This window comes from Candoia aspera, chromosome 4 (genome assembly GCF_035149785.1).
Source record: "Candoia aspera isolate rCanAsp1 chromosome 4, rCanAsp1.hap2, whole genome shotgun sequence".
Taxonomy (NCBI): Eukaryota; Metazoa; Chordata; class Lepidosauria; order Squamata; family Boidae; genus Candoia; species Candoia aspera.
The window spans coordinates 17,858,553-17,869,316 of record NC_086156.1 but is presented as its reverse complement, the minus strand read 5'-3'; the positions used below and the strand labels follow the sequence as shown (position 1 = coordinate 17,869,316).

Sequence of the window (10,764 nt, the reverse complement as noted above, 5' to 3'; positions counted from 1 at the left end):
TTTTAATGATTAAGATGGCTTGCTTTGCATACCATGTTAAGCCATGTGTGGTTTGATTGTGGCTTAATGTGCTGAATTACTGTATATAGTCACGGATAAGTCCATCCATGGATAAGGTGACCTGCAAAATTGCAACCAGCCAAGGAAATAACTTTCCTTTTCTTCCATTCCCAAACTTGTTTTTCATGTATCTCAAATTCTCTGGCAGCAACAGAATTGTTCATCTCCTCCGCTCTGCTAATAACTTTTAGCTCGAAAGTGCATCATATGATAACTGCTGGCAATTTCCAGACATGGTGATTACCTACTCACCAGAAATGTAGGCAGCAAAAGGCAGGAAATTGCAAACTTTTATGTCGTAATTTAAAGCCCATGATTTTTTTTTTTAAATATGAGCTCTGCAGATAAGCTAAGCCCAATTTTTTGGGTGTATTTTGGAGCCAGAAACTCTCAGCTTATATGTGAGTGTGTATATTAACCCATATTCTGTGGCTTGTAAGCAGTCGTGTTTTCTTATGGGACAAAAAAGATCTACAGTGCCTTCTTCCACCCAAGCTGAATCATTTTTAGAGGTCAGGCTGACATTGTTTCTCTGGGCAGCAACCATGAAATGGCTGCAAATGGTTAGTTATGTAATTATGATTGGAAGATTAAAGAAACTCTCAAGTTGAGTTCAGGTCCTGGTTACTGATGGACATGTCCAGGATGTTTTCTTGACAACCATCTTTCAAGATGTTCTTTCAACTTGCTTTGAAATTTTCTAAGCATCTCCCACCCAAGTTGGGTCACCATTAGCTTTCTCATGATCTGTCACAGTTAGCCAGCTGCTGCCCCTTTTATTTTTATTGCTAGAAAAGAATGGAGGAACTTCCATAATGTCTCTGGTGCCAAATTAGTGTTTTTAAAAGGAAATGATGGGAGCAATACGGGCTGGCTAGGATTTTTAAATTTCAGTAATTCAGAGTTTATTAAGCAGATTCAAATTGTTGCTTAAATGAATAGGAACTTACAGTGGCTTACATTCGTAAAGAAGTTTGAAAAAGAAGGGAAACAATAAAAATAAATTGCTACTTCCATTATTCCTGCCAAGCAACAATATTAAATAAATCATCACACCAAAGATGAGCGCTGCAATGAATTGTGCTGCGTGCCTAAAGTTAAGACACATCAATAATTCCATTTCCTAATAGTTATAGGCATCTGAAATTCATTCCCTGGGAATAAGAGACATACAGACCGAGAAAAATGTACTTTGATCGATGCGGGAAGAAAAAAAGGTGGCTGTGGTAGGCGGGATGTCAGCGACAGGAAGTGCTAGAAGGTGCACTACATTACCCAGAATTCTCCTTAGGAGGCGGGACAAGAATGAGTCGAAGGCTACTGTTGGAAGACAATAACAGAAGATCCTGAACCGTGGGCAAAGGTTGGAGAAGTCTGTCATCCCAAGGTAAGACCAGGCGTCGCTTGATACGATTTGCAGTCCTTTGATATTGGAAGTCGGATGGAGGCTCAGCTATGGCTCGACGCCACCCGGCCTTCGGCCTTGTTAGCATGACGTTTATTCTAGAAAGTTAGCGGAAGGACGTTTTACTGCAATCTGGCCTTATAACTGTCTTCTCCTGCTTGCCAGCGGACAAGTAGGGTCGGCAGTCTGGCAGAAGGGCGCCCCTTCCCCTTCAGCTGTGCATGATATTAATAGGGGAATAATGCTCCGTGGCACAATGGAAGGTAGTACTGTAAGCGGATTGCAAAACTGACTTGGAGAGGAAAACTTCGGAGCGTCCAGCTTGGTGAGGACAAGGGAGCGAGCTCCGCCTGCGATGCAAGCCGCCCTGGGAAACTGATTGGCTAGGCATTGTTGATGTTAATTATGTGAAATGAAGTTGTTGATGGTGTGGAGGAGTGGGGAATAATAGTTACGTTGCAGTTTTTGGTTTCAGTCAGGAGAGTGGGCAGGAAAAGGTAGAGCCGTGTTTCTCAATCTGGGCAACTTTTAAGATGCGTGGACTTCAACGCCCAGAATTCCCCAGCCAGCCATGCTATTGAAGTTGCTGGCTGCCTGCTGGCTGGGGAATTCTGGGCGTTGAAGTCCACGCATCTTAAAGTTGCCCAGATTGAGACTCACTGAGGTAGATGATATTGAGACCTGAAGACTGCTGATGGGCTGAAAAAAATAGAAGACCTTAAGAAAATCCTAAAGAGGGTTTGCAGAGAAACTCATGTACTTGTTCAGTGCCCGTGAGTAATTCGTCTGTAACCAACTTTTATAACCTCTTTTATGCTGTGGTGGCAACTCAAAGGTTGAATTGAACTTTCCTAAATAGCTTTCTTTCCCGTGCTTTTGGGTAATGAACTGAAGTTGCAAGTCCCGAATCAGAAACTGTACTAACTGTAAAGCTGTAGGCACATGCTCACCTACCGGGAATTTTCATCTTTTAAAATCAAAATTCCAATAGATCGTCGTGTAAGCTGCACAACTGCAGTCTCCTATTTGCAATTTTAGAGAGAAAAGCCCCATAGATCTCAGTGGAGCTTGTAAACAAACCTGGATACGATCGGATTGAGCAACTTTAGTGTGGGGGTGGAGAGAGATTTTTTCATGTGCAGAGATTACAACTAGAGAGGGAAAAGGGAAGGTAGGTTTCTTTTTTCAAGAAATGCTCGGCTAAACACAATTCCATGCTCCTTGTTTCCTGCCGTAAGAAACGAAATAGCCCACGATTTCCTTCGATCTTCCCTTCCTCTGTTGTCTCCTTGGTGCTGCTTTTCCGCTGAAGCCTTCCAGGCAGGGACCTCTTCCTGCACACTTTTTAAGGTGTGGTAGGGGGTGAAGGATGCTCGATGCATCAGTCATAAATGGATAATCAGTGGGCGAGATTACGAGGTTGTGTGAGAAATCAGGGTTCAGTCTGAGCTCTTTTACGCAGGTCAGCACAGAAGTAAATCCCATTGGATTCAATGGCGCTTGCTCCTTATCCTGGCCTGGGCCAGGTTGCCCCGCCTCATTCTTGAACTCCCCTGTCCCCCCGCCAGCAGGAGCAGGGGTAGGAGTACCACGTTGCAGAAGGTAGGTATAGAGGATGGCGTCCCCCTTCCCTAGGAATAGGACGGGGTTGGCTTCTGCGTTGAGGGGTGGAGGGTTGCGCGCGCTCTGTTGCTTTCCCACGGCTGGGCAGCGGGGGAGACCAGCAGGGGCACGGGTTTTGGAGAGGGCTGGTCTGAAAGTTGGGGCGCCGCAATGTTGGCGAGAAGAGGCCAAACGGAGAACCGAGGGCGGTGCTGGGCAGGGGACGTGGGAAGCCGGCTAGGCTCAAGCGGGCTGCTCTTTCCCCGTTTTCCCCGTTTTCCCCGCGGCCTTCGCTTTCCCTTCCTCTTTGCCGGATGATCCCGAAATGCCTCGGCTGCAGGGCCCTCCGCCCGCAAGGAAGGAGGCGGCGGCGGCGCGATTCGGCTCGGCTGAAGCAGGAATCCGGCCATGGCCGAGACGGAGAGCGGCGGCGGCGGCTCGGTGCATGCGACTCGCTTCGAGGCGGCCGTGAAGGTGATCCAGAGTCTGCCCAAAAATGGTAAGTCGAAGGGAAGCGATGGCGAGAGGCCCGGGGCGAGCGGGGTAGCAAATCGCAAGTCGACGAGGGATCCGCTTTCTGCGGCTTTCTGCTGCACTAGCAGGTGGCAATACCGAGCCAGCCTTGTGTAGCACCGAAGCTAAGCAGGGCTGGGCCTGGTCAGGGCTTGGATGGGGGACTCCTTGCAAACCTCAAGGTGACGGGGAAGTGGAAGGCTACAGCAAACTACTTAGGTGGGATTGCCAAAGTGGTCACCAAGGGTCAAGACCAACTTGAGGATTTTTTATGTTAGATCTGGAGTGCCCAATGTAGACTGGGCATTCCAGATGGAAAATCCCCAGGCATCTCTCTTTGGACCTGTATTCATACAACTCTCTGGCCCACAAACCAGCCACGTTTTAGCCTAGTGTGTTATGTGAATCCAGCCAGTGTGGTTCATTTATGATTCCGCACATGCTGTGCAAATCCTATACATTCATTGGATTGCATTAACTTAGGGTTAAGGTTAGGGTTTTTTTACAGTGCTGGAAATTCATCCATTGGTGACAAATATTCTAGAGTTGGGGTTCCACTGATTTTGCACCACTGTGGTATAATTACTAAAATGTGTGTTTCCACGCTGAGTATAGACTTGAGCCTGGATCTCCCACATCCTAGCATGTATATATACATGTAATGTAGACTTTATGTTGAAAGTGGTTGGAACATAATCCTATAATAGCTTGTTCTGAAGTCACTTCAATGAAACTTCAAAAATAAGATGATATGCTGAAAGCAATAGCAGCCGTGTTGACCATAAAATAAAAGTCCTAAATTTGTACTGAAAATATATTTTTATTAGATCATCTGAAAGTTAGTTATGAAAAGTTAGCTTTCTGAAAACTCAGAAGCTTGCAATTAGCGTATGAGTTTTCAGGAAGTCTTTCATCAGGCAAAATGGTTAGAAATTCAGAAAAAAAGTTCATTGGGGAAGGAAAATGTGGCTGGTGCTCAAGCCATGGAGTGTTGGAGCATCTGGAGAATGTGCAATGGTTAAACCTGATGAGATCAGGTCTTCAGAATCCAAAATTGTCTTAATTTTGATAATTTCTTTGACAATTAAACAAATGATTTAGGTTTTGGTGAATTCTTTGTCTAGCCCCCATTTGTCCACACTAAGGGTAGGAATACATTGCTTGTTCCTTTCTCATTAGATTTTGTGTAGGTGATGGCTTATCAGTGTAACAATATATTTTCGAGTCTTTTTTTCCTTGCTTTTCTACTCAACCCTTTTATGAAATTGCTGGAACAGCAAAGGAATTCACATCACTAAACGTAATTTGTAGATTTTTTTTAAAAAGTCCTTTAAGAAACAATTGACAAAGTACAAAGTTTTGTTTCTGTTTCCTCAGCTTTGTTTATTAGTTACAAAGTGGGAAATGATTTCCTGTGCAATAGTCTAAACTTGACTTTAGCTGTAAAAATAATGCCTTTACTGTATTTCTATATTTCTTTACTTAGAAGAACCATCAATTTTTCCCTTGTGTTAATACTGTTTGGTTGGGTTTTCTTAAGTAAAACCATGTTTTGGAGTCAAAGGCTCCTTCTTCCATATGTATTTTTGTCAAATTGTTCTCACAAGTAAATTTTGGAACAATAAATGAAAAATGGAAAGTGTCATTATAAAGTATATCTGTTGTAAGCAAGATAAATGTGATAAACTACATTCCTAAGATATTGAGGACTTAATACCTTACAAAATAAATACAATAGATTTGGAACTGGTCTGAATAAGGGCAAACAACTTCAGATTTTTAAAATCTGTTTTAATGGTCCATTTAGCCATTAATTTGCATATGTTCAAAGCCCTCCTAGATAGGTCTGAGACAGTCATGCCTAAAGGGTAGAGACCTCCTCTTGGTTTTAGATTCAGCATTATTAGGGAAGTCATCAGGATAAGAGCATTCTGATTTATCATCAGTAGAGTAATTGTCACATTTTAGTGAATTTCCTTTGAATTTTCATGTTTTTTTGTGTATTACTAGAATACGGCTTTAACACATTTCCCCTGTGGATTCTGCTTCAAATCTAGTATAAGTATCAGCAGTCAATCCTTTTTTCTGTTTGTCTAGAGATGTTTTACTTTTTCTAACAAAAGAAACAACAAAACAGTGTAGATACCATTGCCTGAAAATTAAGATTGATTGTGTTCTTTTCTATTTGGTAGTGTCATCATTCGATCTCATCAGGGTATAAAGTCAAAATAAACAGGCAAGATAACTGAACTTTGAGTTGAAACCAGCGGGAACAAAGCCATTTTAAATCCTCATTAATGACTGCATACTCTCTTTATTTTGCCTTTCCAGTAACCTAGAAACAATGTGTTAAAGCAATTATGTTACTGTATTTTTCACTCTAAAAATATTTTTTCCTTAGGTTCTTTCCAGCCAACAAATGAAATGATGCTGAAGTTCTATAGCTTTTATAAGCAAGCAACTCAAGGACCCTGTAATAGTACAAGACCTGGATTTTGGGATCCTATTGGTAGATATAAATGGTAAATATGATACATCAAAAATGTTTTCAATATGAGTAGTTATGCCTTGTCCATGGCAGTTGTACATTTTTTCCCAGTATGGAAAGCATCTGGCTTGGTGATGCAGCATATCCTTTCCCCAAATTTAGTCCTTGCTATCTCCAGATGGTGCTGAAAACATATCTTAAATAATAAAAGTTGCTCTCGTTAGTTGTAGAGACTAAAAGCTGATGGACCAAATGATCTGCCTTGATACATTGGTGCTTCCTATGTCCTGATTAATACTACTTTTATATGGACAAAAACTTCACTAGAAAGAATGTGAATGTGTGTACTATTTGAAACAGAACTTGATCTCCTTTTTGCCTTTTTTTTTTAAACTGAGGATTGTTGGCTTTTCAGAAATTCAGGCTCCAAGTGCAAGGTGTGTAGATTCAAGGGAGGCAAGCACATACTTATATGTCTTATACATTACCCTGTCTAGCAATCTGCTTACTATTTCAGCGAAGTATATAACTATGGAAATATACAGTGTGATGCGAGAGACCCAAATTGAACTGTGATTCTGTACTGAAAATCTATGCAGTTCCTTAGGCAATAAATATACATTTATATTCACAGTCCTATATTAATTATGGAAGTTACTATTACATAATAGTGAAGCAGCCTAGTATTTTGAAGATGTTCTGCCTGTGACATTCATTATAGGGATGCATGGAGTGCGTTAGGCAACATGCCCAAAGAAGATGCTATGATTGCATATGTTGAAGAAATGAAAAAGGTAAGAGCTGTTTTATATATATAGACAAACATTCTGCAGTATTTTTATTTCTAGACTCTGTGGTCTTCCAACTTGATTAGTTTTTAACTACGTTTCAGAAGGAATTTCTGTGACTTACTTAATGGACTTTAATCTAGGCAGCCTATGCCTTCATATTGAGATCATTAGGAAAATCGCTGCCATGAAAAACAAGTGATCAGTCCTAGTGTAGAGTATTATGGAAGTTTATGGTAGACAAACAGCCTTTACTGGATTTCTGGAGGTGGAGCTAATTCACAGCAAAATAAGATGAAGTGTGTGACATTTTAGATTTGTGGCTGAAGATCTTCAGGTTTTTTGCTAGATGAAAATGAAGCATGCAAAAAACTAAAACATGTAAGACTCTCTACAATTTCCACTTTGGTGGAAACAGTGCAGAATTTCTGGTAGGTCTGATTCTGCTTTGAATAGAGAGATGCACTCTTTTCCATTTTTTGATACTGAATAAGAAAGTATCACTAAATTCTAAATATATACCCTTTTCAGTAGATATTAATATGTTGAAAGGGTGTGTGAATTCATGTGAATAGAAGTTTAGTTTACAAATCCTTAATAAATTTCTAGCTAAACCTGTTTTGTTTCGAAAGGTTGCCCAACATCAGAATGGCAAGTGTACGCAGAAAACTTGGAATGATAAGCTGCTATGTAATTCTGAGTAATTTAGTCAGGTTGTACGGGAGTTGTAAACAACTGTTAGTGAATTAGTGAATCTTGATATATTATTTAGCACCATCTTCAAAACAAAAACACCCTCTAATGTAAGAATGAAAATAAAAGGCAAGTCTTTGTGTGTTTTTGCTATGGCATGTGTATTGACATTTATGGTATCTCTGTATTAATGGTCACTAGAGTGTCTTTCAAGTAAGTAGGTTCTATGTTATAGAGTTACATAGTGAAAACTTGTTTTAATAGATTAACTAGGTGGAAAAGTCATGAGAGTTTGCTCTGTCAGTGAAAGACATTTTAAAAATGATGGCTGCGAAAACAAAGGATTGATGGGACAGCTATTAAAAGAGGGGGCCAAGTGGACCATTGTGTAAAACAGAAGAAGAAAGATAGTCAACCTATTTCTCTGTATAGGGATTGTTCTTGAAGCACAGCAAGTGCTGACATTCTTTGGTTGTAACTTCTAATTTTGTTCAATAAATTACTTACCTGAATTTTTTGGTTTCATGTGAGCTTCCCTAAATAGTTTGTTCCTAACTAAGGGTGCTTCAGCAAAGGATCGTTACCTTGTCGTGGTGCTGGAGCTTGAGCACCTCAATGATGCCATGAGCTAAACCGTGAAGGGCCACCCAAGACGGGAAGGTCATGACAGAGAGGTCAGACTAAATGCGATCCCTGGGGAAGGTAATGGCAACCCACCCCAGTATTCTTGCCGTGAAAACTAAATGGATCAGTACAACCAGAGAGATGTCGGTATACCATCGGAAGATGAGACCCCCAGGTCGGAAGATGGTCAAAATGCTACTGGGGAGGAACAGAGGATGAGTTCAACTAGCCCCAGATGTGATGACGCAGCTAGCTCAAAGCCGAAAGGATGGCTAGCGGCCAACGGTGCTGGTAGTGAATGGCGAATCCAATGTTCTAAGGATCAACACACCATTGGAACCTGGAATGTAGGATCTATGAGCCAGGGCAAATTGGATGTGGTTATTGGTGAGATGTCAAGATTAAAGATAGACATTTTGGGCGTCAGTGAACTGAAATGGACTGGAATGGGCCACTTCACATCAAATGACCACCAGATCTACTACTGTGGACAAGAGGACCACAGAAGAAATGGAGTAGCCTTCATAATTAATACTAAAGTGGCTAAAGTAGTGCTTGGATACAATCCAAAAAACGATAGAATGATCTCAATTCAAATTGAGGGCAAGCCATCTAACATCACAGTGATCCAAATATACGCCCCAACCACAAATGCTGAAGAGGCTGAAGTAGAGCAGTTCTATGAGGATCTGCAGCACCTACTGGACAACACGCCTAAAAGAGATGTTATTTTCATCATGGGAGACTGGAATGCTAAGGTGGGCAGTCAAATGACACCTGGAATTACAGGTAAGCATGGCCTGGGAGAACAAAACGAAGCAGGGCATAGATTGATAGAATTTTGCCAAGACAACTCACTCTGCATAACAAACACTCTCTTCCAACAACCTAAGAGACGGCTTTATACATGGACTTCACCAGATGGACAACACCGAAATCAGATTGACTACATCCTTTGCAGCCAAAGGTGGCAGACATCTATACAGTCGATGTCATGTTCCCCATTTCAATGTTCTGTTAACATCGTAACGTTTCACATGTCAAACCGTTTTCCGTGTATACCCGTCTTGCTTATGGCTGGGTTTTTCCATTCCTCCGCTCTGTTTTGTTTTGGAACTTTGGAATGTATGTTTGGGTTTGTGCTTCTGTTCAAGGTTACTTTCCCAGGCGCGTGTAACGGTTCCTAGCACCTGGGAGGGGGTGTGTGCTGACGGGTGCTTGGGGCGGGACTGGATTGAAGGCAAGGCTTTTAAGTTTGTATTTGGCGCGCTTTTGCTCATTCTCAGCTTTCTTTGTATTTGCATACTATTCCTTTAATAAATCAGTTATCTTTAAGCCCGAGCTTGTGAGACTGAGTATTTGGGATTAGGCAACCATTACAGTCGATAAAAACAAGACCTGGAATTGACTGTAGTTCAGATCACGAACTTCTTCTTGCACAATTTAGGATCAGACTAAAGAGATTAGGGAAGACCCACAGATCAGCTAGATATGAGCTCACTAATATTCCTAAGGAATATGCAGTGGAGGTGAAGAATAGATTTAAGGGACTGGACTTAGTAGATAGGGTCCCGGAAGAACTATGGACAGAAGTTCGCCACATTGTTCAGGAGGCGGCAACAAAATACATCCCAAAGAAAGAGAAAACCAAGAAGGCAAAATGGCTGTCTGCTGAGACACTAGAAGTAGCCCAAGAAAGAAGGAAAGCAAAAGCAACAGTGATAAGGGGAGATATGCCCAATTAAATGCAAAATTCCAGAGGTTAGCCAGAAGAGAGAAGGAATTATTTTTAAGCAAGCAATGCATGGAAGTGGAAGAAGACAATAGAATAGGAAGGACAAGAGACCTCTTCCAGAAAATAAGAAACATTGGAGGTAAATTCCAGGCAAAAATGGGTATGATCAAAAACAAAGATGGCAAGGACCTAACAGAAGAAGAAGAGATCAAGAAAAGGTGGCAAGAATATACAGAAGACCTGTATAGGAAGGATAACAATATCGGGGATAGCTTTGACAGTGTGGTCAGTGAGCTAGAGCCAGACATCCTGAAGAGTGAGGTTGAATGGGCCTTAAGAAGCATTGCTAACAACAAGGCAGCAGGAGACGACGGCATCCCAGCTGAACTGTTCAAACTCTTGCAAGATGATGCTGTCAAGGTAATGCATGCTATATGCCAGCAAATTTGGAAAACACAAGAATGGCCATCAGATTGGAAAAAATCAACTTATATCCCCATACCAAAAAAGGGAAACACTAAAGAATGTTCAAACTATCGAACAGTGGCACTCATTTCACATGCCAGTAAGGTAATGCTCAAGATCCTGCAAGGTAGACTTCAGCAATTCATGCAGCGAGAATTGCCAGATGTACAAGCTGGGTTTAGAAAAGGCAGAGGAACTAGGGACCAAATTGCCAATATCCGCTGAATATTGGAAAAAGCCAGGGAGTTTCAGAAAAACATCTATTTCTGTTTTATTGACTATTCTAAAGCCTTTGACTGTGTGGACCATAACAAATTGTGGCAAGTTCTTAGCAGTATGGGGATACCAAGTCATCTTGTCTGCCTCCTGAAGAATCTGTATAACGACCAAG

At 41.5% G+C, this 10,764-nt stretch overlaps 1 protein-coding gene across 3 annotated transcripts in view; it reads left to right on the top strand.

The window, feature by feature from the left end:
• Nucleotides 1-1,364: 1,364 nt before the first annotated feature.
• The window catches only part of ACBD5 (acyl-CoA binding domain containing 5), a 30,818-nt gene continuing 21,418 nt past the window's right edge, over nucleotides 1,365-10,764 (top strand). The window contains exons 1-5 of one of the 3 annotated variants that reach the window (XM_063303490.1): nucleotides 1,376-1,447; nucleotides 2,928-3,067; nucleotides 3,408-3,566; nucleotides 5,982-6,102; nucleotides 6,790-6,862. In XM_063303490.1, the coding sequence (XP_063159560.1) occupies nucleotides 3,476-3,566; nucleotides 5,982-6,102; nucleotides 6,790-6,862 (285 nt within the window). In that variant the 5' untranslated portion in view covers nucleotides 1,376-1,447; nucleotides 2,928-3,067; nucleotides 3,408-3,475. Of the gene's footprint in view, nucleotides 1,448-2,603; nucleotides 3,068-3,407; nucleotides 3,567-5,981; nucleotides 6,103-6,789; nucleotides 6,863-10,764 lie in introns of those variants that run through there. The other 2 variants (XM_063303489.1, XM_063303488.1) reach the window with 2 other exon arrangements.